This window comes from Anomaloglossus baeobatrachus, chromosome 4, assembly GCF_048569485.1.
Source record: "Anomaloglossus baeobatrachus isolate aAnoBae1 chromosome 4, aAnoBae1.hap1, whole genome shotgun sequence".
Classification (NCBI taxonomy): Eukaryota; Metazoa; Chordata; class Amphibia; order Anura; family Aromobatidae; genus Anomaloglossus; species Anomaloglossus baeobatrachus.
Genome location: NC_134356.1, coordinates 241,529,364 through 241,557,325, shown reverse-complemented (window position 1 = coordinate 241,557,325; position 27,962 = coordinate 241,529,364). Strand labels below are relative to the sequence as shown.

Here is a 27,962-nt window from a genome sequence, read left to right as displayed (position 1 = left end):
CTAACATGCTGTAAATAAGAGCCCAGGCTGCTGTGTAGAACATGAACACTTTATAATGCTCACCTAGGAGGTCGCTCCGGTGCAGACTGGTCAAATGGGTGGTGCCGTTCTCTGGGACCGGCTCTTCCTTTTTCGGCCATCTTTGTTCTACTTCTTCTGAAGCCGGAGTGCATGACGCGTCGTACATCATACACACTCGCCGGTACTGAGGTATGGCACAGGCACACTTTGATCTGACCTGCCCAGGGCAGATCCAAGTATTGTAGTGCTGATGGTACTTTCGATTGTGCATCGATCGGTGCATGGTGGGAGGTGTCTGCACCTGTGTCCTGGACAGGGCATTGTCAAGCACGTAGCACAAGGGAAGAGGCAGTGGTGTCACCCACAAACACTGATTGTGGACCCAGGTCGTTCAGCCTACCTAGTGGGGTACCTTAATGACGCGTTTGAGCATGCTGGTGGTGGTCAGGCCTCAACTGGTCTTCGAACGGCACATGTTGCTAATGACCAGGGCTGTGGAGTCGGTAAGCCAAACCTTCGACTCCGACTCCTCAAATTCTCTTGCACCGACTCAGACTCAGACTCCGACTCCTACATATATTGCTTATAGTTAGGTGAAAAATTTATTGTAGTACATGAATGTGTATGTGAACATCAGACATTTAATAATTTTTATGATACAATAATCAAGATATTTGGATAGAACATAAAATATATTTATTTGAATACAACTTTAGAACACAAAAAACTGTAATAAATTGTAAATATGTAATACACTATGTAATATACAGTAGATTACATATATATCTTGTGTGTGTATATACACTGTATTACATATTTACAATTTATTAGTTTGTGTTCTAAAGTTGTATTCCAATAAATATTTTATGTTCTATCCAAATATCTTGATTATTGTATCAAAAACAATTAAATGTCTGATGTTCACACTGTACTACAATACATTTTTCACTTAAATATAAGCATTATACTAAATGTTATTATTTAGTAAAATATTCAGCACATTCTGCATTGCACTCCTGTCCCCAATTTATTATATATTTTAGGAGTCGGATTCGGTGCATTTTATACCGACTCCAACTCCGACGCCGACTCCACCAAAATGAGCTCCGACTCAGACTCCACAGCCCTGCTAATGACTGTTCTTTTATTGTCCACACTTTATTTTAAAAAACTGAGACTGGGGAACACCTAATCCTTGGCCGGGGAACACCTAATTCTTGGCCAGGGAACTTGCAACATGTAGGCGCTTTGGGGATGGATAATAATGATGTCATTGTCATCTACCTTGAGACACTAATTGCCATTCCCCAGTATTGTTTTCTTCTGGCTGTGGCTGCTCAAATATTTGAGCATCACTACACACATTCTCCTCATGTCCCTCTTGAACTGTACAGGGTGAGAAGTCAGAGTCCATAAATGGAAATGTAAAGAGCTTCACGGAGTGTACAAATGTGGGATTACTTGTCTCCTGGGACTCGTCCTGGTGTGAGGATTAGAGTGAGGACTATGTGGTCCAGACTCTTGGCTAGTGAGACTGGACCGTGTGGAAGAAAGGGTGGTTCTGGGAAACATACTTTAAGCATTGTCTGCCATCCAACCAACCAACTGTTTTCAATGTTCTGGCTTTAACAGTGGTGTCCCATGCCCCTCTGCAAAGTAGGACAAAGTTCTTGTGGATGAGCATGTTAGTTGTGCTCCCACAGCAGGCACAGTTTCACCTGGCTCAGTCTTGGCATGCACTACTAGTAGCATAACCCCTTCCCTGTCCCTTACCGCAAGCCTTGTGAATTTCAAATTAGGTATATAATATATGCTTGTAAACCTTCGGTATTAATAATTAAAATGAAATATGTAGCCCTGAAAAGGGCTTTTAATTTTTGTTGCAGCAACAGTATACCTACAGAAGGACTGTAAGGCAATAAGCCTTGCCTATATGCCTCTAATGCAAAACTATCCCTCCAGCTATCCCAACACTGAAAGCGGGTAACAGCAATTTTCTTAGAGAAAGGACAGTATGTAGCCCTGAAAATTAGTTTTGTTTTTTTATGGTGCAGCAGCGGTATGCAATTACTGCAATATCAAATAAATACCAAGTATCAAGCAGTGGTGAGCACTCTTGCTCATCACTAATCATTATACGTTTCTCGTAACAACTATTACTAATCAAAGCAACATATTGATTGATTGTAAAGCAATCATATTAGATTCTCCATTGTTTGTTGAACAGGGTGCAATTCTAAACTGCCTGTACCCTGGCGGACCTTGGATAACAGATACAGCACAGACAAGTGGTGCTATTTTTTTATTATTATTTTTAAAAACAGCAGTCTATAGATACCATAGAATTCTTTAGGGGACATCATCACATTCATTAGAAGAGCTGACTTTTACTTTAGAATGTATATCAAAAACACTAACCTACTCTTCCAATAGGTATGAACAGGTGCCAGCTGAAAATACAATATAAACTACAAAAAAACATACATTTGCACTCAAAATGGTAAAATATGCTACACTGAATAAGGGAACTCTGGTATTCCATTACTGCTATAGGATACATTTGTATTGCATTTCTGTCTGAGCACTCGGCCATATAACCAGGGTGTGTCCATCCTCCTTTATAGCTCGATCATTTCTGCCTGGACATGTTAGGTTTTTAACCCAGATATCAGCATTTTAAGTTAGGATCCCGATATATAAGAGATCACCTTGTCGTGGTTATCGGGCTCACATGCATCGGCCAATACAGAAGCCAAGTATCTCTTTTTTCAAATATTCCTATAGCAGTAATGCAATACCAGAGCTCACTTATTCATTGTTCGCATTCTAGAGTGCAGCTGTATGATGTATTTTTTTAGTTTTACTTTAACACGTACGCAATAAAATTAGTGTACATAAATATGAATGATCAGGCTAAATAGTTAACCTCGGGATCTTTGCTCACTAAAATATCAGAGCAGCTCTCAAATGACAGTTCACAAATGCTGAGGAGCAAACATTAAAAAGCTCATAAATTACATAACCTTGGGCTGACTTTTAAGCAGCAGTCTCCATTGAAGGTTACAGGGTTTGCTTGTCCTTGAGTAAATCTCCTTCTCTCTATCAAGAAATACTTTGTTCTACAAAGCATTAAAAGATAAGTGGAGAATAAACCAGGTGGATGGAAACACTGAGCTCTGGGGGATATATTTTATTTTTAATGTAAAATATCAGAACAAAAAACAAGCCCAGGAGGAAGTTCAGCAATGGCATAGCACTGAGGAATGCAAAACCCCAGTCACCACACATGCATTGCCTATGTTAAGTAACCTTTAAGCTTACAGCTTTATCAAATACAATTAACACTATACATTAAATGTCTTAAGGTTTATAAGATATTAATAAAATAGTACAAAAAATTATCTTCGGACAAAGTAGAATTTAGCCCCAAACTGTGGACTTTACTACACAGTCTCTACAGACTTTAATTTGTTAAGGTGTTGATATTCTTTGTATCTTTTTTTTCTCTGTTATTTGCTTATCTTTAATACATGCACGTCAACTCGCTCTCCGCAATATTGCGCAGAACCTCCCTCTCATACTCCTTTCAAAAGTGCTAACTCATGGGCCATTAGCCAACATTACTATTTCACAAGGTATTTTAAAGGGGTTGCCTGCTCTTAAAATTGTGAATTCTCACTTCACGCGCACAACACAGTGAAGATTCTTTGTTGTCAGGAGGAGTGGCGTGTGACTGCAAGTATGCAATCACATGCCAACTTGACTGAATCCGGCTCAAAGCAAATCTATTGAGTAAGGCCGGATACAGTTTAGTCGGAATGTGGTCGGAAGTATGGAATTCGCATACTTGCGGTCTCATGATCACCTGCTCCCGGCACTGGAAAATTACCACCACTCGCAGATTTACAAGTCTGCAGTCATGTAAAGGGACTGTAGACTTGTAGCTTAAGGCCCTGTGTGCACTTACCGGTTTTTCCCACGGATTTCCTGCAGTTTTGCAGCATGTTTCGCTGCAGAAAATGTTCATAACATCTCTGCAGTGAATCACCAGCAAAACCTATGTAAAAAAAAAAAATGCTGTGCGCACTATGCGGAATTTGACAGCTGCATGTTTTGCTGCGGGATTCCCGCAGCAAAAACAATTGCATGTCACTTCTTTTCCGCACGTCGCTGCGTGATTTCACTCCATTAACTGCCATGTAATCGTGAAATCCCGCAGGGAATAACGCAGGCATCAAATTCTGTGCGGTTCATTGCGTTTTCCTGCGCTATTCCCTTCGGTATTTCACGGTTTACCTGCGGTAATGTACATTGCTGCCTGCGGTTTGCAGGGAAGTGATGTCAATATGACAGGAAGAGGAAACGGAGCAGAGTAAACATACACACATCACAGACACACACAGACATCACAGACACAGAACACATAGAATACACATAGAAAGCAAACGGAAATATAGAAAACAAAACACGTGGGCTCCGCTGTATTTTTACCTTCCAGTCGAGGCAAGCACACAGCGGTGGCCCGCTATTCTCAGGCTGGGGAGGACGAGGGGCAGGGTTAATGTCCCCCGCCTCCCTCCCCCCTCCCGCAGCCGAAAATATCAGCCGCAGCTGCCCCAGGACTGTCGCATGCATTATGCAACAGTACCGGAGTGTCCCCGGCTCTTCTTGTTGCCGTGATGCGGTGGCAATCAAGGTAATGTAAGGAGTTAATGGCGGCGGATCGCCGCCACTAAGTCCAGGCTTGATCATGGCAGCGTCTATGTGACAGCTGACATGATCAAACCGTAAGTAAAATGAAAAAAAAACAACCACACACCGAAAAATCCTTTATTTTAAATAAAACATAAAAAAGCTCCTGGTTCACCCGTTTATTAACCCCCTCCGAAACACACAGCTCCGGCGTAATCCTTGTCCTGCGATGCTTGCATCCAGCCGCGACTGACACAGCGCTGAATGCAGCCTCACAGCGAGACAGCAGAGGTAACCACAGGGCATTTCCCACGGCCGGTAATGTGAACACACTACCGACCGTGAGAAATGCAGCGTGTGCTCACAGGGACTCTGTCTATCTATCTATCCCTCTATCTATTCTTCTGTCTATTTCTCTATCTCAGAATGAAATGACTTTTTTTTCTTCAATGTGCTTTATTGCATTGAATGCAATAAAGCACATGTACCAACCCGCACGCGGCAAAACCGCGGCAATACCGCAAACAATACCGCGATAAAACTGCGGCAAACCGCATGCGGTTTTCGGGTGCGGTTTGCTGCGTTTTTTTTACCGCGGGTGCAGTAATCTTTCAATGCCTGCGGATTTTTCTAGAGAAAATTCCATTTTCCAGTGCGCACGAAACCTAAGACCGGAAAACCCCTTTAAGATAATATTCTCTTACAAAAAAAAAAAAACAAAAAACAAGCAATTACTTACCAACTGGAACTACTGACTTGCCAAATTCTTCTTGGTATTACACAAAAGTTTATACTCACTACGAAAAATTGAGACAATCGACTATAAACTCAAGTATTGGTGCACAACATACTTCCTTCCTCATAATTTTCTGAGCATTCACTTATTTTTCCTGAGTTAAAGGGAAGCTGTAACTACTTGTTTGCTATTCAATTTGACAGCAGCATGATGTAGACACAGAGGCCTTGATTCTAGCAATGTTTCACTTACTGGGTTTCTTGGTACAGTTTTGATAAAAATCACTGTTTTGTCATAACAGATCACATCACTAGAGGACTACTACTACTACTACTTCTACTGTTATATTATACAAAAAAAAACCACAGATTTGAGACAAGGGGAGCATATTAAGCAAAATCATATCTGTTAGTCGATTATTCCCTTTCTATATAATGGATAGGGTGATAAAGAATGAACTCCACTAATAAGATTATTAGAAAAATGCGTGCAAAAAACACACACACACACACGGAGTATTATATTCAAAGTATACAAATGTTTTATTGATTACAGATATAAACGAAGTTACATGTTAAAAATATCATTGTATTACAACAGTGGTTAATGGGGGACTCCTAAAGTGGGATAGTAACCATGTGCCCGATAATATATGTGAAGATGGTTACTAAAAAAGGATGCCTTCTGTATATAAATCAAGTGATTTGATGTAAATATTCATAGATACCTACGTCTAGTCTAAGGTAAAAAGCACATAGTCTTTCATGGGCAGCATATTGAAAGCAGTACATTCAATGATTAGGAATTAAGTGTCCTTTTCATAGAGCTTACCCATAGACAGACAATCAAAATCCTTATGATCGGGCAAAGTGGTACAGTTCCAACCCGTTCTGCACGCGCGTATCGCATAGGCAGCTTCTTCAGCAGAGTGGGGTAGTGTACCATATTCATGAGCTATGTATAACCCTACCGACACCACTGATTGACAGCTTTCTGTGAACACTGTGTATAGGCAGAAAGTTGGTGTGGGCGGGGTTATACAAAACTCAGCATTCAGAAAACTGCTAGGTCTGCAACACATAAAACAGCGATTTTTATCAAAGTTGCACCAAGCAGACCAGTAAATAATACAGTACTCGAATGAGTAATGCATCTGCCCCTATATCAAACTGCCTCTATATCAAAGTATCTGCCCCTATGTCAAAGTATATTCCCCTATGTCAAACTGCTCTCAGATGAGTACCAAAAGCTTGATAAGTTTTTTTTAAGTTGTTCTTATTATTAAAATTGGAAAGAAATAATGACAGTTAACAGCCCAGATCTTACGATAAATGCCCCTTCTGCCTAAAACTGTACCCATTATAGATGCTATCAACATTTATGTGTTTCTTCAACTTCCTTATGCTGAATGTAAGAAATTGCTTATGCTCATTTTTGCTTTACCATGCATCTGCTTTCTTTCCAACCTCAAAAAGATAAGCTGAACTTTATTTATTATTTATTATTATAGCGCCATTTATTCCATGGCACTTTACAAGTGAAAGAGGGTATACGTACACCAATCATTAACAGTACAAAACAGACTGGTATAGGAGGAGAGAGGACCCTGCCCGCGAGGGCTCACAGTCTACAGGGAATGGGTGATGGTACAATAGGTGGGGACAGAGGTGGTTGCGCAGTGGTGTACTGGACTGAGGGTTATTGTAGGTTGTAGGCTTGTTGGAAGAGGTGGGTCTTTAGGTTCCTCTTGAAGCTTTCCACGATAGGGTAGAGTCTGATATGGACTTGGATTGGACTTTATGGACTTGTGTCTCCTTTCAATCTTAAAGAGGCACGCCCACCAAACGTTTACTGTTAAGACCTGTGTAAATGAATCTGAAGTGTCAGTTCAGTAATGTACTTTCCAATTTTTGTCTTCACCAGTTTCCTTAGCCACTCCGGTCTTTTGGGTTGCGCTTTTACGACTTGGCGTCTCACACTGGTCTTCTGGAAGTTGGATGTGGCTGTTACAATAAGACTGTCAGAACAAGACACTATAGGTTCCGTGTTAGAAGGCAAGCTGGAATACCCATCACGTGACACATATTAAGATCAGAGTTGCACTGGAAACTGGGGAAGATGGCAAGTAATAAGTATATTACCACACACGCATTAACACAGGTTTAGGCACTAAAACGTTTGGTGGTACTAAAAAAAAATAAATAAATTAAAAAAATTAAAAAAAAGTTACGTGACTGAATTTAGTCATTTGTTGGTTTGGGGCAATATTTTATTTAAGTGTAAAATTGGATTGTTACTTACTTCAACTAAGATCCCATTGACAGTTCAGTTACGCAAGGCTTATCCAGCCTTTTCAGGAAGGTACTCTTCAGGTAATTATTAAGCGCCCATGCCCACGATCAGTGTTAGCAGCGTTTTGGACGCAGCATATTAAGATGGCATTAAATGCACAAAAAATGATCATGGTAACAATTGTTCTGTGAACATTCAAGTACGGGTCAACCTGTCTAAATAGGCAATTAAAAGATTGCGGATTGGTTCACTGCGATCTACTAGTGTAAACGCGGCCTTCTCAGTCGCTCTCCTCTCAAAGGGTCGAGATCTATTTTCTCATCTTATTAAGGTTAATTCTAGAGAAATGTAAAGGAATTCATTAAGTTTTGGACTGCAGGAGGAAACAGCCCAAGTACAAGGAACAACATACAAACTCCTTATACAGATGTTGTCTATGGCTCAACTTCATGGCAAAAAAATTAGGTGATTTTTTTTTTTTTTTGCTGTGGTAGGATTTTTGATTATGTAGTAAATATTTAGAAGAAAAGAAAAATCTAAAATCTTTTGCAAATTAGTGAGTAGCTGCAGACCAAATGATGCTGATTGTGTACTCACACTAATAAGGCTCCAAGATCTTCCTGTAACATGGTATTGAAGAGAAGGGATCTTGATGCCCATTGACTTGTGCCAGCAGCTTTACCACTTTTCCTGGTGCTACGCAGTGGAAAACAAGTAACCAGTTCCAGAGCTCTGATATTTCTCATCCCTGGGTGAAGCAGAATTCAGGAGTCATTTTGGCTCCTTAATATTTCCTTTTTTTTAACATATGTTAAGTAAAAGTTAGTTGTGTAATAAAAATGATCACACTTTACCATATACAGTTGCAAGAAAAACTCATCACTGGATCCTATTTTTTTGTTGATTTGGATAAAATATGCTGTGATCATGTGATGAACAGAGTTACATTGATTCTTATAGTCACAGAACAGTTATCAGTGGATTAAAAATCTGGGTAAGGGTACAGTCTCACTAAACGACGTACCAGTGATTCCGACCACGATATGACCTGGTAAGGATCGCTGGTGGGTCGCTACATGGTCGCTGGTGAGCTGTCAATCAGGCAGATCTCACCAGCGACCAGCGTCTTGTGGAAACGATGCTGCGCTTGGTAACCAAGGTAAATATTGGGTAACTAAGCAAAATGCTTTGCTCACCGCTTAGTGCTGGCTCCCTGCACTTGTAGCCAGAGGAAATATCGGGTTACTAAGCAAAACGCTCTGCTTAGTTACCCGATGTGTACTCTGGCTACGTGTGCAGGGAGCCAGAACTGGCAGCCTGAGAGCGGCGTACGCTAGTAAACAAGGTAAATATCGGGTAACCAAGCAAAGCGCTTAGCTTGGTGACCAGCGTCCGCAGCTTCCAGACGCCGACTCTCTGCACATTCAGATCGTTGCTCTCTCGCTGTCAAACACAGCAATGTGTGCTTCACAGCGGGAGAGCAACAAGCAAAAAATGAACCAGCACTGTGTGTAACGATCAGCGATTTCAAAACAGGGGCCAGGTCGCTGCTTAGTACGTCACAAAACCTGTGACTCAGCAGCGATCTCGCTAGCGATCTGGCTATGTGAGAAGTATCCCTAAAGCTGGGTTCATACATAGCGACAGCGACATCGCTGTTACGTCACCATTTTCTGTGACGTAACAGCGACCTTGTAAGTCACTGTTATGATCGCTGCTTAGCTGTCAAACACAGCGACGCAGCAGCGATCATAACATCGCTACATGTGCAGAGAGCAGGGAGCCGCGCACACTGCTTAGCGCTGGCTCCTTGCTCTCCTAGCTACAGTACACATGGGGTTAATTAACCCGATGTGTACTGCAGCTACATGTCACAGTGCAGAGAGCAGGGAGCCGCGCACACTGCTTAGCGCTGGCTCCTTGCTCTCCTAGCTACAGTACACATAGGGTTAATTACCCGATGCGTACTGCAGCTACATGTGCACAGAGCAGGAGCCGGCACTAGCAGCAAGAGCAGCGGGGGCTGGTAACGAAGGTAAATATCGGGTAACCAGGGAAAGGTCTTCCCTTGGTTACCCGATGTTTACAGTGGTTACAGCTTTCCGCAGCTGCCAGATGCCGGCTCCTGCCCCCTGCTCGCTTCATTTCGTCGCTCTCTCGCTGTCACACACAGCGATGTGTGCTTCACAGTGGGAGAGCGACGACGAAAAAATGAAGCAGGACATTCAGCAACGAGCAACGACCTCACAGCAGGGGCCAGCTCGTTGCTGGATGTCACACACAGCGACAGCGATGGGACGTCGCTGCAACATCACAGAAAATGGTGACGTAAAGTCATGTAATGGACACCCAGATCCTATGCAAATGGTCAAGAATTGATATAGACTCCCTGATCTACAGTTTATTCCCTTCACTCCTGATGTTGCAATGTCCTTTCTTATGTTAAGCTTGGAACAAGATTTTGGCCTCTGCCTGTCTGATGAACAAAGATTTTCCTCTTGTCTCACAAGTCGTCAATTTGCCCCAGGTGTAAGGAATTAGTTACAAAATCCTCTCTAGATTGTAAGAATAGGCCTTTCCTATCTGCATGCTTTACAGCCATCTAATTGTTGGAATTCTGGGAGGAAGATGGTACCATGTTCCACACCTTCTAGACCGGTCACGTCCTTTTACCTTTCTGGAACGATGTCCCAAAGATCATCTCTGCTCTTAGGCGATGTGCCCTCGGGACAACATACCCGCGGTTTTTGCTGGGAAAAACCTGCGGATTTATCTGGATTTTCTAAATAAATTCGCAAGTTATAGCAAATACAGACACTCCCCATGTTACCCTATGGGATTTGGGGAGTGCTGTGCCAATGGTGCGGTATGTGCGGCTGCGGAAAAAGCTGCAGATTTCCCGCAGCTGCACATAACTGCATGTCAATTATTCATGTGGAAATATCTGTGGAATTCCCGAACCTCCACTATGGAGATAGAGGGCGGGAATTCCGCAAGAATTCTGCACGAAATAGGCACTGTTTCCGCAGGTTTACCGCAACAACTCCGCAGAAATACTGCAGCAATAGATAGCTGCGGATTCCGGGGAGCAGCTGCGTGGGTACATTGTCCCGTGGGCACATGGCCTTACAGTCCTGCAAAAGCACATTAACCTGAAATTACTTCTCTTGCACCATAGTGATATTCCCATTAAAAAGTACAAAAGTACAAAACAATCGTTATGTCACTTAAATCGATGTGGCCCGTTTCTATATAGCTCTAACTTGGAAATGTAAGGACCTTCCTTTGCTGAAACCCTGTATTTTGCTAAATTAATGACATCATGAGGATGGAAGACTTTATCTCCTCATCCCAGAATATACGGTAATAGATTCCTTAAGCAAGGCCTTGTTTTACACATCATTTCAGGTTTGTTGAATATCACTCCTATCAAGCCTAAGATCTTAGGCTTTATGCACCATGTTTTTATCCTGGCCGACTGCCTCCTCTTTATGGAAATTTTCCATTGATACTTCCACCTGTTTTCAGAGCTTTTATTTTTCCTCTTTTCTCATTGTGCTTTTTCAGGCTGCTTCCTATGGTCTCTTCTCAGATTCTGCTTTCAACTTCTCTTCCAAACTTCTCTGCTCACGTGTTCTCAGTCTAAAAATAAAAAAAAACTTTGTCGACAAGTACTTAGCTGCTGATGGGTTCATCTTCGAACAGATTTTATCTTGCCCCCTTTTTTATATAGATTACGGATTCTCTTTGTAATTCTAGTCATATCAATTATGCTTGTTTCTTGGGATGCGTCCAATGTTTGGCAGAAGTGTGACCTAGTGATGTTTAAAAGGGCTTATCTACGACTAGTTAATGCTTCGCTAATAACGAACAGGCAGGTAGGTACTAAGTACCTACCTGTTCTATCCAGCATCAGCTCAGAGTGGTCACAGAATCAGCTGCTCCACATCAACAGAGCAACTCTCATTCAGGACTGCTCTGTCAATGGGGTGGGAGTGCAGACGTCATGCTGAGGGACAGCTAGCTCCTCATAGTTACGTAGTGGGGAGCTAGCTATCAGTCAGCATGACGTTGACAATGACACTCCAACAAAACAGAGAAGAGGACACTGCTCTGTCGATATGACGTCAGTGGAAGCCGCTGAATCATTGGATTGGCAGGAACTGTCTATGACCACTCTTTGCCAGCAGAGATCGGCATCGGGCACAACAGCCAAGTGGTTCGCAACTGCTTTTTAGTTTAAAAAAAAAAAAGAAGTATAAAAACATAGTATAAAAAAAATAAATAAATAAAAAAATAAGTACTGGATAATTTCTGTAAATAAAGCATTTCTCCTCCCCCCCCAAAAAAAAATTACGAATGAATATAGAAAGTATAAGGATAAATTCTAAAAAGTTTCCATTATACAAAGAACAACTTCTATTTGCTAGAAACAACCCTTCATGCATCCTATAACATTGGACCACTTGCTTACGAATGAAGTGGGTCAATACAGAATGCAGTGCAATTCCGCGCTTTCATCTCAACATTTCAAACTCTTATTCATACATTAAAAAGCATAATAAATCCTCAGTGAGGCTGGCACCCCATCCGCTTCATTACATATGATTTCGAAGACACAAATTAAATCTTGCTAATCATTTTTTCTCTTATTTTCTAATTCTGGCAGAGATTAATAAGCACTTTTTTGTTTCAGTAAAGAAAAACCATGGACTCTCATAAAAGTAAAGGTCACTGCAAAGCATTTGAATGTATTGAAAGTGAAGTTTCTTTTAATCAGATCCTTGGAGAGTAAAAGACCTTCTTAGCTAGAAGGGGGAAATAAAGTAAATCCCTGATGCTTAGCAGCTTGGCAGAGCTCCAAAACTCAACAAAGCGCCAATGAAAGAAAAATATATTCTTGCATACTAATACATTTAATTAAATGCAATCAAATCAAACATGCTTAGAGGTATATCATCCTGACACGTCTCTTCAGGGAAGGGAGTTAAGAGAAGCATTTTTACGCTATCGATAGATATTTATGAATATTCAGCTAAAACTTGAAATATTTGACAGGTTTATATTATAATGAGATTAAAAAAAGTACAAACTAGTCAAAGTGAAGAAATATAAAGACATATCTGTTACCTTAAACACATCAAAACAATGATATTCTAAAAAGGTATGATTAGTACTGCATAGAGTGTGTTAAGATTGGGAGCAAGTGCATCATTTAAAGGGGTTGTCCACTACTTGGACAACTCCTTGTCAATGTTAGTGACCCGATGTTCGGAATTCAATCCAAACAAAGACTGTATAAAAACAAAAAACAGAGTTCTGGTTCGGATGCGCTCCCACCCTGAGTGACTGCGTGTCTGATGCTTCTAATCACAGATAAGTGCATCTATCATGGTATAAAAAAAAATAAAACATTTGGTGTAGTGCCACCCAAATGATACCAGCACAAATAAAGCATATGGCTACAGGCTGCAGCACCCATACGTGTGCTTATCTTACCTGTTTATCAATATCGGAGGAACCGCATCTAATGGACGCAACAGTCTCAGACTGCTGTTTTTACGCTGGATCTCCCCCAGCCTGAGAATACTAGCCCCCAGCTGTCGGGATTTATGCTGGCTGGGTATCAAAATTGGGGTGGGGACTGCACGCTGTATTTTTAAATTATTAATTATTTAAAAAAAAAAATAAAAAATCTACATGTGGTTCCTTTTTTTTTTTGATACACAGCCAAGATAAGCGCACGGCTAGGGGCTGCAGCCGTGGGTTTATCTGTGCTGAGTATCATATGTGGGGACCCTACACCATAATACTTTATTCATTTATTTTTATACCACGATACTTAACTGGATTCTTTTTTTTAGCATTATGCTCAAAAGCTTACATACCCCGGCAGATTTGTGGCATTCTTGGCCTTTTTTCAGAGAATTTGAATGATAACACAAAATCTTTTTCCCCACTCATGGTTAGTGGTTGGGTGAAGCTATTTATTGTCAAACTACTGTATTTTCTCATTTTAAATCATAATGACAATCAAAAACATCTAAATGACTCTGATCCAAAGTTCACATACCCCAGTTCTTAATACCGTGTATTGCCCCCTCTAACTTCAATAACAGCTTGAAGTCTTTTGTAGTAGTTGTGCATGAGGCTCTTAATTTTCTCAGATGGTAAATCTCCCCATTATTCTTGGCAAAGTCCAGTCCCTGTAAATTCCTGGGCTTTCTTGCATGAACTGCGAGCTTCAGTTCTCACCAAAGTGGCTCAATGATAGAGGTCAGGAGACTCAGGTGGCCACTCCAGATCCTTCACTTTGTTCTGCTGTAGCCAATGACAGGTCGACGTGGCCTTGTGTTTTGGATCGTTCTCATGTTGGAATGTCCAAGTATGTCCCATGCGCAGTTTCCGGACTGATGAGTGCAAATTTGCCTCCAGTATTTGCTGATAATGTGCTGCATTCATATTTCCTTCAACTTTGACCAAGTTTCCTGTACTTTTGTAGCTCATAGATCCCCACATCATCAGCGAGCAACCTCCGTGCTTTACAGTAGGAATGGTGTTCCTTTCATCAAAAACATTGTTGATCCCTTTCCAAATGCAACATTTATGATTGTTTCCAAAAAGTTTGATTTTGGTCTCATCAGTCCAAATTACCTTTTGTTCCAGAAGTTTGTAGGCTTGTCTCTGTGCTGTTTGGAGTATTGTAGGTGAGATACCTTGTGGCATCTGTGCAGCAATGGATTTCTTCTGGTGACTCGGCCATGCAGCCCATTTTTCTTCAAGTGCCTCTTGAAACAGCCACACCGCTAGTTTTCAGTGAGTCCTATATTTCAGCTGTTGTTATTTGTGGGGTTTTCTTTGCATCCCAAACAATTTTCCTGGCAGTTGTGGCCAAAATATTTGTTGGTCTACCTGACTGTGGTTTGGTTTTCAGAGAGCCCCTGATTTTCCATTTGTTAAATCACAGTTTGAACACTGCTGACTGGCATTATCAATTCCTTGGATATCTGTTTCCCTTTCCTGTTTTATACAGTTCAACTATCTTTTCCCATAGATCCGTTGACAATTTTTTTGCTTTCCCCATGACTCACAATCCAGAAACGTCAGTGGCTGGATGAAAGATGCAAGAGTCTGTCTGGATCCTAGAAATTCAGCTTTTATGTACACACACTGATTACAGGCAAATAGGTCACAGGTGAGGAGGTTACCTTTATTAGCCATTCAAACCCATTTGTGTAAACTATTGTACATGTTATGAAACCAAAATCACCAGGGTATGGGAATTTTTGATCAGGGTTATTTAAATGTTTTTGGTTATAACTATGATTTAAAAAGAGAAAACACAGTAGTTTGACAAAAAATGGTTTCACCCAACCAATAACCATGACTGGGTAAATTTTTTTATTTTTTTGTGTTATCATTCATATTTGCTGTAAAAAGGCCAAGAAAGCAAAAAATCTGCCTGGATATGTAAACTTTTGAGCACAACTGTATATTTTAAAGCTAAAGCAAGAGTGTATAGGAGTCAAATCAATTATAAAAGGATTTTACTTCTTTTCATCTATTTTTAATTAAAAGGGGTGGTTCACCCCACATTCATTATTGGCCACAACGACATGTTGAGAAACAAGGTTTCTCACAAATACCTTGTGTCACCAATAGTGCCTGTGAGCTGCGCGATTGCAGTCTGCTCTTCCCCATCGCCTGACTCCCGGGCTTCATGACCTCGGGGATCCGGTTATGTCATATCAACTTCCTGCTCACCGCACATCACCACGACCGGCCCCAGTCTCAGTGAGTCACTGTGCTGTGGGCGGAGAATTCCCGGCTCATCATAGCCCAGCATCACAGCGCAGCAACTCCTGCTCACACCTCCTTCGCTGCAGAGTGCGCAAGCAAGAGGGAGGCTAGGCTGTGATGAGGGGTGAAACTCCGCCCACAGTCCAGTGACTGACAGAGACTGGGACCGGCCGCGGTGATGTCAGGTGAACAGGAAGTTGACGTGACAACATCGGAACCCCGAGGTCATGGAGCCTGGGGGTCAGGTGATGGGGCTGAGTGGACTGCAATAGCACTGCTCACAGACACTATTGACAACACAAGGTATTTGAGAGAAACTTGTTTCTCAACATATCATCATTGTGGCCAATAATAAATATAGGTGAACCACTTCTTTAATGAACTACAAATGCTGCAAGCGCGAAAGGACACTATCAATCCATAGGCTTCATAGTGTATATAACCATTACAAGGGCCACTTAATTAGTGCTGCACTATGAACACCAATGCTGTGCCCGATTGGTGCGGCGCTGCCTCTTTACCCACACACTCAAGGGCAGCAAGACTAAATAGTAAGCTGTGCAGTTTTACCCTATGGTTCTCAACCCACATCACATTGCTGCTCTGCAAATGACACATGAAAACCCAACTATTCAGAACGCTTAATAATGGAGATCCGTTTCAGTAACATCTATTGTATATAGATGAATAAAATCAAGCACACAGCCATGCAATCTTTATAGAAAATAAAATATTAGTTGCAGGGGGTAGGCACTTAGGAGCTGTGACTTAAAACATACAGTTACATGCAAAATAATGGCAGTCTGACATGACTAGTGTGTTTAAGTACTGTTTTTGGCAGAAAAGATCGTAAAACATTGGGGAAAAAATCATGACTAGGTTTAGGTGATTAATGGGCAACCAACAGTTATGACATGCATGCTGCTAATTGGGTGTAATTGACTAATTAATAGTAGTGAGGAGTTCAATTAGTGAGGTCATTCATTATGTGAACAAATGGGTGTCCATTATGGCCCTTATTTAAAGGGGAAGGGCAGCAAATGTTGTGCCTGCTATTTTTAGCCCTTGCTCAGTGAATAAAATGGGTTGTTCCAGACATTGTACCCTTGGAGAAATAACGGTGATAAGAAATTGACTGGGAAGGGGAAAACAAATTAGATGCACAGAAAAAAAATTCTGCTCCCCAAAAAGATTTCCAATTCTCTAAGATGGCAAACAAGATCTGAAATACGTGCTAGGAAAAAAAGATGCTACCAACCGCATAGATCATAGAATAACAAAAATGACAAAACATCCAATGATTAGCTCCAGGGAGATCAAAGGTCTTCAGCTACCTGCAAGTACTGCAACCATCAGAAGACTCCTACATGAAGCCAAACTATTTGCAGGAAAACATTGTAAAGTACCATTGCTGAAAAAAGACAAGTTGAAAAGATTAGGTTGCCAAGGAACACATTGACTGGCCTTTAGATTGTGCAACAATCTATGGACAGATAAAAGCAAGATTGTTCTTATTGAGTCTAAAGGTCGAAGACCGTTTGTGAGATGACCCTTGAATTCAAGCCACAGTACACGGTGAAGACTGTAAAACATGGAGGTGCAAGTGTAAAGGGCGCTTTACACGCAGCGACATCACTAGCGATGTCGCTACCGAAAGCACCCGCCCCCATCGTTTGTGTATCACGGGCAAATCGCTGCCCGTGGCAGACAAAATCTGTAGTGCGCGTCACACTTACTTCCCTTCCTAGCGACGTCGCTGTGGGCGGCGAACAACCTCTTTAAAGGGGGAGGTTCGTGCACGGTCACAGCGACGTCAAACAGCGGCCCGCCAATAGAAGCTGAGGGGCGGAGACCAGCCGCATTAACGACACGCCCACCTCGCTGCCGGAGGACGCAGGAACATTGTTGTTAGTCGTTCCCAGGGTGTCACACGTAGCAATGTGTGCTGCCTCAGGAACGATGAACAACCTGCGTCACCATAAGGTGAGTATTTTTGATAGTTAGCGGTTGCTTGTAGGTATCACACGCAACGACGTCGCTAACAAGGCCGGATGTGCGAAACGAATTCCGTGACACCAAAGATATCTCGTTAGCGATGTCGTTGCGTGTGAAGCGGCCTTAACGGTTTGCGGATGTTTCTCATACTCTGGAGTTGAGCCCATTTATCACATACCAGGCCCCATAGAACAGTTTGAATATATCAACGTCCTTAAAGAGCTCATGCTGCCGTATGCTGAAGAACAGAAGCTCTTCATATAGGTGTTTCAGCAGGAGAACCTCCCCAAACACCGCATAAAGCGGGCAACATCCTGGTTCCAGAGCAACAAGATTGATGTTATGAAGTAGCCAGCCCATTCACCAGATCTCAGTCGGATTAGTAATTTGTGGAGTGGCATAAAAATGCTGGTTTTGATTCAGAAGCTAAGAATGCAAATAAGCTGTGGAATGTAGTGCTGTCAGCTTAGGCTGGAATATATGTTTGCATGTATCAGAACACTCCATGCTACACAGATGTAAAGCAGTTATCAGAAATAAAAGGTTATTCAACTAAATATTAATTCAGTGGTTAACAAAAAAGCCAAGTCTGTCAACAAATGTTCATTTATGCTCTAAATATTCTAGATTGGAAATGAAAATGAAGACAATGCTATTTTTTAGAACAGCCTATTTCTTTTTCTTAACTTTTAGTTTAAAGGTTTATATTTTGTCGATGTTCTAATTTGGAATTGAATGTGCAGTTTTCCCAGTGCCTTTGTGTATACGGAAACCAATGCTATTATGAGAACTGAGGTTTATTGCACACACTGCTATTATTTTGCAATAATTGTAATAGGATACCACTTTACTCTTTGCTAAATTACAGATCTATCCTAGTCAACTTGAGCCCTGAACTATGAAGTGGATGCATCTAGACGTTAAAGCAACTCAATCACAAAGCGTTTGTGCAGGCAAATTCAGAGAAGGGCATAATGTGGGCGTCACACGAGACGATCTAGCATGAAATCGCACAAGTGATCGTACCCGCCCTCGTCGTTTGTGCGTCATGGGCAATTAGTTGCCCATGGCGCACAAAGTCGTTAACCCCCTGTGACACGCACTTATCTCCCGGACGACCTCGCTGTGGTCGGCGAACATCCTCTTCTTGAAGGGGGAGGGACATTCGGCGTCACACAGCGACCGCCCAATAGAAGCAGAGGGGCGGAGATGAGCGGGACGTAAACATCCCGGCCACTTCCTTCCTTCCGCATTGCCGGCAGGACGCAGGTAAGCTGCAGTTCAGCGTTCCCAGGGTGTCACACGGAGTGATGTGTGCTGCCCCGGGAATGATTAACAACCGGCGCACAGAAGAAGAAACGACTTTTTGAAAATGAGCGACGTGTCAACGAGCAATGATAAGGTGAGGTTTTTTTTTGCTCGTTCACCGTCGCTCGTAGCTGTCACACGCTACGATATATAAAACTATGCCGGATGTGCGTCACTTATGACGTGACCCCGCCGACATATTGCCCGATTTATCCTACCGTGTGACGCCCGCATAAGGGGCCGAAGAACATGGCGTTGAAAAACTGAAGATATGATGATGCACCACTCGTTTCAAAGTTCTAAACTTCCCCTAGAAGTGACATCAGGACAAGACGTGGGCGTCAGGATCTTTGTGAAATGGGTTTCCATAGTCAAACCTGAGACCACCATACACGACAAGCATCAACTGGAGTAGTGTAACAAATGACACCACTGGATTCTACAGCAGTGGAAAGGTGTTCACAGAAGGGATAAATCCTATTTTACTATTTGGCATTAAAAGGATAGTTAGATCTTCGTCTGGTAGATGTCCATGATGTGCTAGCTACTGGAATGCATAGACCCTACTATAATATTTGGTATAAAACATTAAATATCTAAGAGCGAAATGTTTTAAATTTATTAAAGGAACCTCTGTTTTGGCCAAAAATCATTCACCAGCCAACATAGTATGCGAAGGAGTCCAAATATAAAATCTCACCAGCCGGTCATATTAAAGTCCCTGTAAAGCATCATCTTGCCCAGTTCCTTGCGTTGCACTCTTCTTGGAAACTCTAAATGTGTGAACTCGTTTCCCAGTAGATGTGGCTGCAGGAAAGCCTAACAGATTAGAAAAGAGAAATAGAAGATTCCTTAGAAACTGTAAGCCATGTAATGTACATTATAAAGATTAATATAACGTCCCACCATATCTCAGCCTTGTTCTGCGTATTCACCCGAGCATGAATAGCTTACATAATCTTATCTGTAATTTTAGCTCCTGGAAGTGATGGCAGGAAATCAGGACTTAGATGTGAATCTTGACATAAACCGCTGAGATTAAGCAGCATTGCAAACCAAATCCTGGATTAATTCACTGCATTCCTAATAGAGAAATGTGTCTGCTGAATTTATTCTGTGTACAGAAAAGATACACACAGAAAATTGGCAGCAAACCACTTTTTCTATAACAGTACGGATTTATTAATGCTCTGAAAATGTTCCCGATGCTTTTACAAATTATATAACCATAAAATCAGTGTATTTATAGGATTTATTTTGGGGACCTCTCAACTTCTTTATGATCGTTTTTAAAGGGACATGTGTCAGCAGGATTTCACCCCAAACTATGTGTATGTAGCTCAGTCAAAGCCAAGGCCAGAACTACCTTTACATGACCAGTCCACTCTTTCAGTCATTAAAAAAAAAAAAAAAAAAAAAATGTTTGAAAGGATAAGTAAATGAGGCTGATGGTCTATGGAAAATCTGAAGCCTGTATCACTGCAGCTCTATTCCTCGCCCAGCGCGACTTCCTTCTGCTTTGCCTGAAGATACACAGTATAGAGGCTGTAAGTCAAGAAGAAGAAGGTGGTTCTGCAAAGAGAATAGGAGCTGGAGTGACAGAGGCTTCAGATCTACCAATAGTTCAGCCTCATTCGCACATAAATTCAAAAGCAGATTTCTCAGTAATGTGAGAACGAACCGGCCATGTAAAGGTATTGCTGGACTTGTCCTTGTGAGAACTCCATGTGTAGGTAACTAAGCTCAGGTGTTCAATCCTGCTAACAAATTTTCCTTAGAGTGTAGTGGCCATTGCTGATGGATTATACCTGAGGATATGTTCATACCAACATCAGCAGCACGTAAGTCACATTTTATGGTTTGGTTTTTTTTCTTAAAGAAAAATTAGTCCTTGCTATTTTTTTCTATCACTACAGCAAGCATCTTGTGGAACCCAGTAAACCCAATATACGTATAAAAAAATAAAAATAAATAGTTTTCATTGTTGGGAGTAACCAGCAGTTAGGGGTACTTTACACGCTGCGATATCGGTACCGATATCGCTAGCGAGCGTACCCGCCCCCGTCGGTTGTGCGTCATGGGTAAATCGCTGCCCGTGGCGCACAACACTGCTAACACCCGTCACACGGACTTACATTCCCTGCGACGTCGCTCTGGCCGGCGATCCGCCTCCTTTCTAAGGGGGCGGTTCGTGCGGCGTCACAGCGACGTCACACGGCAGCCGTCCAATAGCAGAGGAAGGACTGAGATGAGCAGCCGCCCACCTTCTTCCTTCCTCATTGCCGGTGGACGGAGGTTAGGAGATGTTCGTCGCTCCTGCGGTGTCACACATAGCGATGTGTGATGCCGCAGGAACGACGAACAACATCGCTGCTCACCAGACAACGATATTTGGTGTTTGGACGACCTCTCCAATACCAACGATTTTTACCACTTTTGCGACCGTTCAAGGTCGCTCGTACGTGTCACACGCTGTGATGTCGCTAACGACGCCGGATGTGCGTCACAAACACCGTGACCCCGATGATAAATAGTTAGCGATGTCGCAGCATGTAAAGTACCCCTTAACCCTGGGATAGGTAATAACTTTCTGATTTGTAGGAATCCAACCATAAACATGAAGCCAGTGCTCAGTCCCAAAGGACCATGTTATGTTAGAGCCAGGCACCTAGCCCGTGCAAGCAAAAGCATCTTGGCATATTTCAGTAAGAAGAAATTTTTAACAGTTTGATAGCTAAAAAAAAAAAGTGGCAATCTGTTCGGATAGTTTAGTGAAGTTACACTAATATATGCAGTTCACCACAACACTGCTACTGCCAGAAGTACATCCATGTGGCGACAGCCCATGATCAAACAAAAATAAAAGTGCCAGACAACTATATTGCTTTTCTGTTCTGTTTGAAATACAGTTAGCATATTCCTGTCGACATTAAACTAAAACGAGGAGAGAAAAAAAAAAAAGAATGACAAATATGTAACAATCTCAGTGGGAGGTAAATTCCTATTTTACAGAATTGTTTAAAAGAACAGAGAGTCCTCAGTGGTTGATACCTTTTAATGGCTAACTGAAAAGATGGTAATAATTGCAAGCTTTCGAGACTACTCAGGTCTCTTCATCAGGCATGGTATAACACAAAATCTGAAGAGTCACATATTTATACACAACAGGACTTAGAATAGTGCAGTAAAAAAAAAAAAAAAAAAAAAAAAAAAAAAAAAAAAAGAACAAGTTATATGAAACAGAACTATCTCTATGGCAGGGGGCAAACTGTTGTGGGGCCATAAATACTGCTGCAGTTCAGTGTGAAAGTTTTATTGTCCTTTGATAAGGGTCTGGTCCAGGCTGTGACACGCTCGGATGGTCAGAGGAGCACATCTTTTAACTGATGTAAAAAGACATGAATCCATGAGACACATTCATTCCTGCTCTGAATGTGTCAAAGGTCATCATAAGTTTGTACTCCCATAGTCTCCTGTCTCTCTGGGATTTGAAGTTTCCTTTCAATACCAGCAATTTCATGTCCATGATGCTGTGGTCTGGGTTACAAAAATGTTTGGCCACAGGTAGATCCATCCTTTTTTCTCTAATTGTGTGGCGGTGAGAATTCATCCTTGTCCTGAGCTGTTGTCCGGTCTCCCCTACATACAGACCCCCACAACAGTTTGCCCCCTGCCATAGAGATAGTTCTGTTTCATATCATGGACATGAAATTGCTGGTATTGAAAGGAAACTTCAAATCCCAGAGAGATAGGAGACTATGGGAGTACAAACTTATGATGACCTTTGACACATTCAGAGCAGGAATGAATGTGTCTCATGGATTCATGTCTTTTTACATCAGTTAAAAGATGTGCTCCTCTGACCATCCGAGCGTGTCCCAGCCTGGACCAGACCCTTATCAAAGGACAATAAAACTTTCACACTGAACTGCAGCAGTATTTATGGCCCCACAACAGTTTGCCCCCTGCCATAGAGATAGTTCTGTTTCATATAACTTGTTCTTTTTTTTTTTTTTTTTTTTACTGCACTATTCTAAGTCCTGTTGTGTATAAATATGTGACTCTTCAGATTTTGTGTTATACCACGCCTGATGAAGAGACCTGAGTAGTCTCGAAAGCTTGCAATTATTACCATCTTTTCAGTTAGCCATTAAAAGGTATCAACCACTGAGGACTCTCTGTTCTTTTAAACAATTTTTTTTATCTCTACTGGCTAACACGGTACAAAGATATATTTTACTTGTATTTTACAGAAGGTATTTCAAATTGCAGGATCAGGCTTTTCCATTAAAAGCTCATGTATGCACTATGGAGAAAAATTCCATTTGAGAATTTTTTTTATTTTTTTTTTTTTACAGGCCATGTGACCCTTAAAGTCAAACTGTGTGCATGCCATAGGGGTGTACTCTGAAATGTGTCATGTATTGTCAGTTAAGGAGGCATATTACAATACAGTACACTAAAAAGAATATATAGGATGTGAGTTCTGAGGACCCCAATAAAAAAAAACAAAAAAAACCTTAATGTTCAATTAAAAATGGAAAAAAAAATAAAAATTACAGCCAAAAATACCCAAAAAATAAAAATCGCAGCAGATCAGGACAACCAAGATCACAAGCAGGGAGAGGTATGGGCTAAAGGGGGCCCTAATAAACCCAAAAAATAAATTATTCCCCTACTTAACTACGGAGGGTGTGACACCTTAAGTTTTCTTTCTTTTCCTATCCCATCTATAAAGGATAGCCCTAAATCCCTAAATCAAAGAAGATCTATCCTGCCTGACTACAGAGGAATATTACGCCTTAAATTTCCGGGCTCAGGATAGATGATCCATGGCTGTAAGGACCTTAATGCCTTCTGCCCAGCCTCCTGGAGAACCTTTAAAATGGGAAAGTACAAAAAACAAACAAAACCGCTCACCACTGCAGAGACAAGCCTGAATATATCCTCCTGTTAGTCCCCTTTGGTCCGGCACGGATTACGGCAGCAAGCCGAGAAGATAATAGAAGAAAGCAGTGGAAAAATCCAGCTGGACTCCAAAGGGATAAATAAAAATGCTTCTTTATTTATATCAACTCGATTAAAAATATATATCCATTTCTCAAGTAAAGACACCGGCTTGTTCACACTGATGCATGGCAGATGTATACTACTACGCGTTTCGGCGGAACGCCTTCCTCAGGTCATAGTCAGTACAAGATTAAGAGGATATTTATAAATGTTTTTCCTGAGCAGCGAAGTAACTCACATGTTCTCAATAAATTAATTATATAGGGGAGTATACACTGCTCAGGTAAAATCACAAATTCACAAGAGGAAAGTACAAAAAGACCATGAAGTATTTATCTAACCTTAAATTACATAGGTATCCATCCAGATAAAATACAGAAAAAAAATATATATATATCAATTAACATCTAGGTATGAAAATCTTATATATAGATAAATATACATATCTTTTTTTCTTTCTTTTTTTTCCCATAAATGGACATGAAAATCAATAGACACAATAAAACCCCACTTTATAGATGTAGATAATCACATTCGTTTGTCAAAACACATTATAGGAAGCAAGACATATAAAAAGGACACTGCCCACAGGTATAAGAAGAGAGAGAGAGAAAAAAAAAAAAAAAAAAAAAAAAAAATAAATAAATTTATAATGTCTCGCAGTTGTCAGCCGAGGCCTACCCGTATATGTAAGGCTCAAACAGAACACATATCAATATTAATGAGCGACAGAAATATCAGTGTTGAGATCTACAACAACAAATCAACCACGCTCATACAATGGAAGTGTAAAGTGCTGTTGTATTAGTCTCGCAGTTGTCAGCCAAAAAAAAAAAAAAAAAAAAAAAAAAAAAAAAAAAAAAAGGTTAAATTTCTCTCTTTTTTTCAAAAACCTCAATAGCATAAGATCAAATCATGTCTGCTATTTAATCCCTTTGGGAGGCGGGTATCCAACATAAAAATCCACCGACTTTCATGATTAAGTAGCTTTCTCCTATAGTCGCCTCCTCTCAATGGTTTAAAAACCTTCTCTATACCCTTGAATTTAAAAGCTGTCAAATTGCCCTTGTGGACTGTGGCAAAATGTCTAGATACCGCAGAGATACCAATGGTATTAGCGTTCACTGAATCGGACATGTGCTTGCGTATACGTTTTTTAAGTGGCCCCACTGTACAGCCTACGTACTGAATCTGGCATTGTTCACACTCTATCAGATATACCACATGATCACTATTACAGTTAATGAAAGTATTAATGTTAAAGCTATTACCATTGTGGAAAGATACAAAGGTATCACTCTTGCTAACAAAACTGCAGCATTTACATTTAGCGGCACCGCACTTAAAAAAAACCTTTGACTTCTAACCACGTGGTAGATCTGACCGGCCGTGCGGAGACAAATGTGCTAGGAGACAAAATACTCTGCAAAGTGGGAGCCTTTCTGGCAACAAATCTAACTGCATTCTTGCTCATGATTTCCTTCAATCTCAGATCTTGGTTCAGCAGAGGTAAGTATTTTTTTATGATATTTTTTATACTGTCAAATTGATCACTGAATTGCGTAGAGAAGGTAATAAAACAATTATCGTTGTCCCTCTGTTTAGATTTGTCGGCAAGGAGGTCTACTCTATTTACTCTATCAACTATATGCTCTGCTCTGTCTAATACCCACCCAGGATAATCTCGTGCTCTGAGTCTGTCTTTAACCCTTTGTGCCTCTTTTTTGTATGTAGCTGGGCTGGAACTATTTCTCTTAGTACGGATCAATTCTCCCACTGGAATATTTCTCAGAACATGTTTAGGATGGCAGGAAGATGCATTCAGTGTGTTATTAGTGGCCAGAGGTTTCCTAAATGGAGAAATACATACTCTGTTATCTTTGATGGAGAATTCAATATCCAAAAAATTAATTTTTGTTTTATGTAGATTGTGTGTGAATTTCAGATTGAACTCATTATTATCCAAATATGAAAACAATTCCTCAGCTCTGGATTCTGTGCTCCTCCATACGAGTAACATGTCATCTATGTATCTCCCCAGCCACAAAATATCACTAAAAAAAGGTGAATTAGTACTGTATAAAAACCTCTCTTCCCAAACCGCCATAACAATGTTAGCAAGGGAGGGTGAGAAAACCGCTCCCATGCTAACACCACTCCGCTGCAAAAAAAAACGTTTATCAAATGAAAAATAATTGTGACTGAGGAGATACTTGACCGCAATTAGCAAAAATTCGACAATAGAAGGGTTATAATTGCTGAAACTGTTCAAAAAATATTCCAAACAATTAATGGCTACATCATGAGGTATTGCCGGGTACAAACCAATAACATCTACTGTGATCCAGGTGTATTCTTTTTTCCATTCCATATTATCAAAAAGGGAAATAATCGATTTGGAATCTCTAATGTAGCTAGGGATGAGTCTGACCAGCGGCTGCAAATAATGGTCGACCCACTCACCCAGCTTTTCATTGAGACCCCCAATACCCGCTATTATGGGTCTAAGGGGAGGTGGAAATAACCCCTTATGTGTTTTAGGTAAGGAATGATACACCGGGACCACAGGATGATTCACAAATAAATAGTCTTTAAGTTTACCATCAATTGCATTAATAGTTAAACCCTCATTCAAAATAGACAATAACTCAGACTTATATTTTTCTGTAGGATCAGACATAAGTTCCAAATACATGTGATCGTTAGAAAGATCTATGAAATTCAATTTCTTATAAAGTCCAGAGTTCATAATGACCAAAGCCCCTCCTTTATCTGATTGTCTTATCATTAGATCTTTGTTGTTCCGTAAATCTTTTAGTGCTTTCCGCTCACTACTAGACAAATTATGAGACACATTTGTAATATTTGTAGTATGTCTCTCCAGCTCCAAAAGTTCAGATTCAATCAATTCCTGGAATGAATCCAGAATGTGCGGTCTTGATTGCAATGGGTAAAAGGCAGGGTTAGGTGTTGCAAATGAATTATTAAGACATATAACATCCTCATTGGCATTTTTCTCTAAATGTCTCAAATCCCATAACACAGTCTGTTCTTGCAAAGTCAGAAAATCTTGTGAGATCACTTGGGAAGTTGAGACTGTAGGAGCACATATCTCATTGCTTTTGTCAAAGTGACATTTGACTGTAAGGTTCCTCACAAATTTATTAATGTCACATAGAGTATTAAATATATCAAAGTCTCTGGATGGGGAAAACCCCAATCCCTTCGATAAAACATTAATTTGTGTTTGTGACAATATATAACTGGATATATTCCAGATTGGAACACTCACCAATTCTTCAGACTCCGAGTATGGTATTTTCTTCCTGTGTTTCTTGCCTCCCCTTCGTCGTTTTTTGCACGCTTGCGGTTTTTATTGCTGTGGTTGGGAAACCACTGGTTATTTCCCACAGAAGTGGAGGTAGAGGCATTGGATGTATCAGAGAAATCATCTGAAGCATTGGAAACGGTGTGCTCTGAGAGAAAGCTGGAACCGGCAAATGAAACTTTGTTTCTCATAGATGATTTTCTTTTGTAGGAAAAAGATCTCTTATTCCAGCTGTATACTTGATTATTAGCATAGTCATCTTTGTCTCTGATAAATTTCTTTTTCTTCATCTCTGTAATGTGTTCCTCTAATTTTGCAAGGTTATTTGAGATATTCTCCTGTAATTTGCCAAAATGCTTGTTACCAGAAAAAACATTAGCTGCAGTTTGTAGGTCTTTAATTTCCTTTTTTATATCGACCAAGTCTTTCTCTTCCTCTTGCAAAATTAGTTTAATAAGATTCAAGGAACATTGAGACAAAATATTATTCCATTTATCTTGAAAGGTTTGATCATATTGTGAAGTCACTCTTTTATGGATACGGAGACCTCTAGGAATCATATCATTATTGAGATAAGTCTGCAATGAGTTATGGTCCCACCAGATCCTCATTTCTTTGGACATTTTATGTTCCAGATCTTTCATAATATTAAATAAATCATCAGGAGGAACCTCTGTCCTTTCTTTGGGTGTAGAAAAAATCATGGCTGCTTTATCAAGCCTGGCAGAGCAATTTTCATAGTCCAAAAAATTCCTTCTAGATGAATCCATATTAAATCAC

General features: G+C 40.8%; 1 protein-coding gene across 1 annotated transcript in view; it reads right to left on the bottom strand.

Moving 5' to 3' along the window:
- Positions 1-27,962, bottom strand: part of LOC142303422 (protein phosphatase 1H) — a 295,560-nt gene that overhangs the window by 55,929 nt on the left and 211,669 nt on the right. The window contains exon 6 of the mRNA XM_075344753.1: positions 19,545-19,663. Coding sequence (XP_075200868.1) covers positions 19,545-19,663 — 119 coding nt within the window. The remainder of the gene's footprint in view (positions 1-19,544; positions 19,664-27,962) is intronic.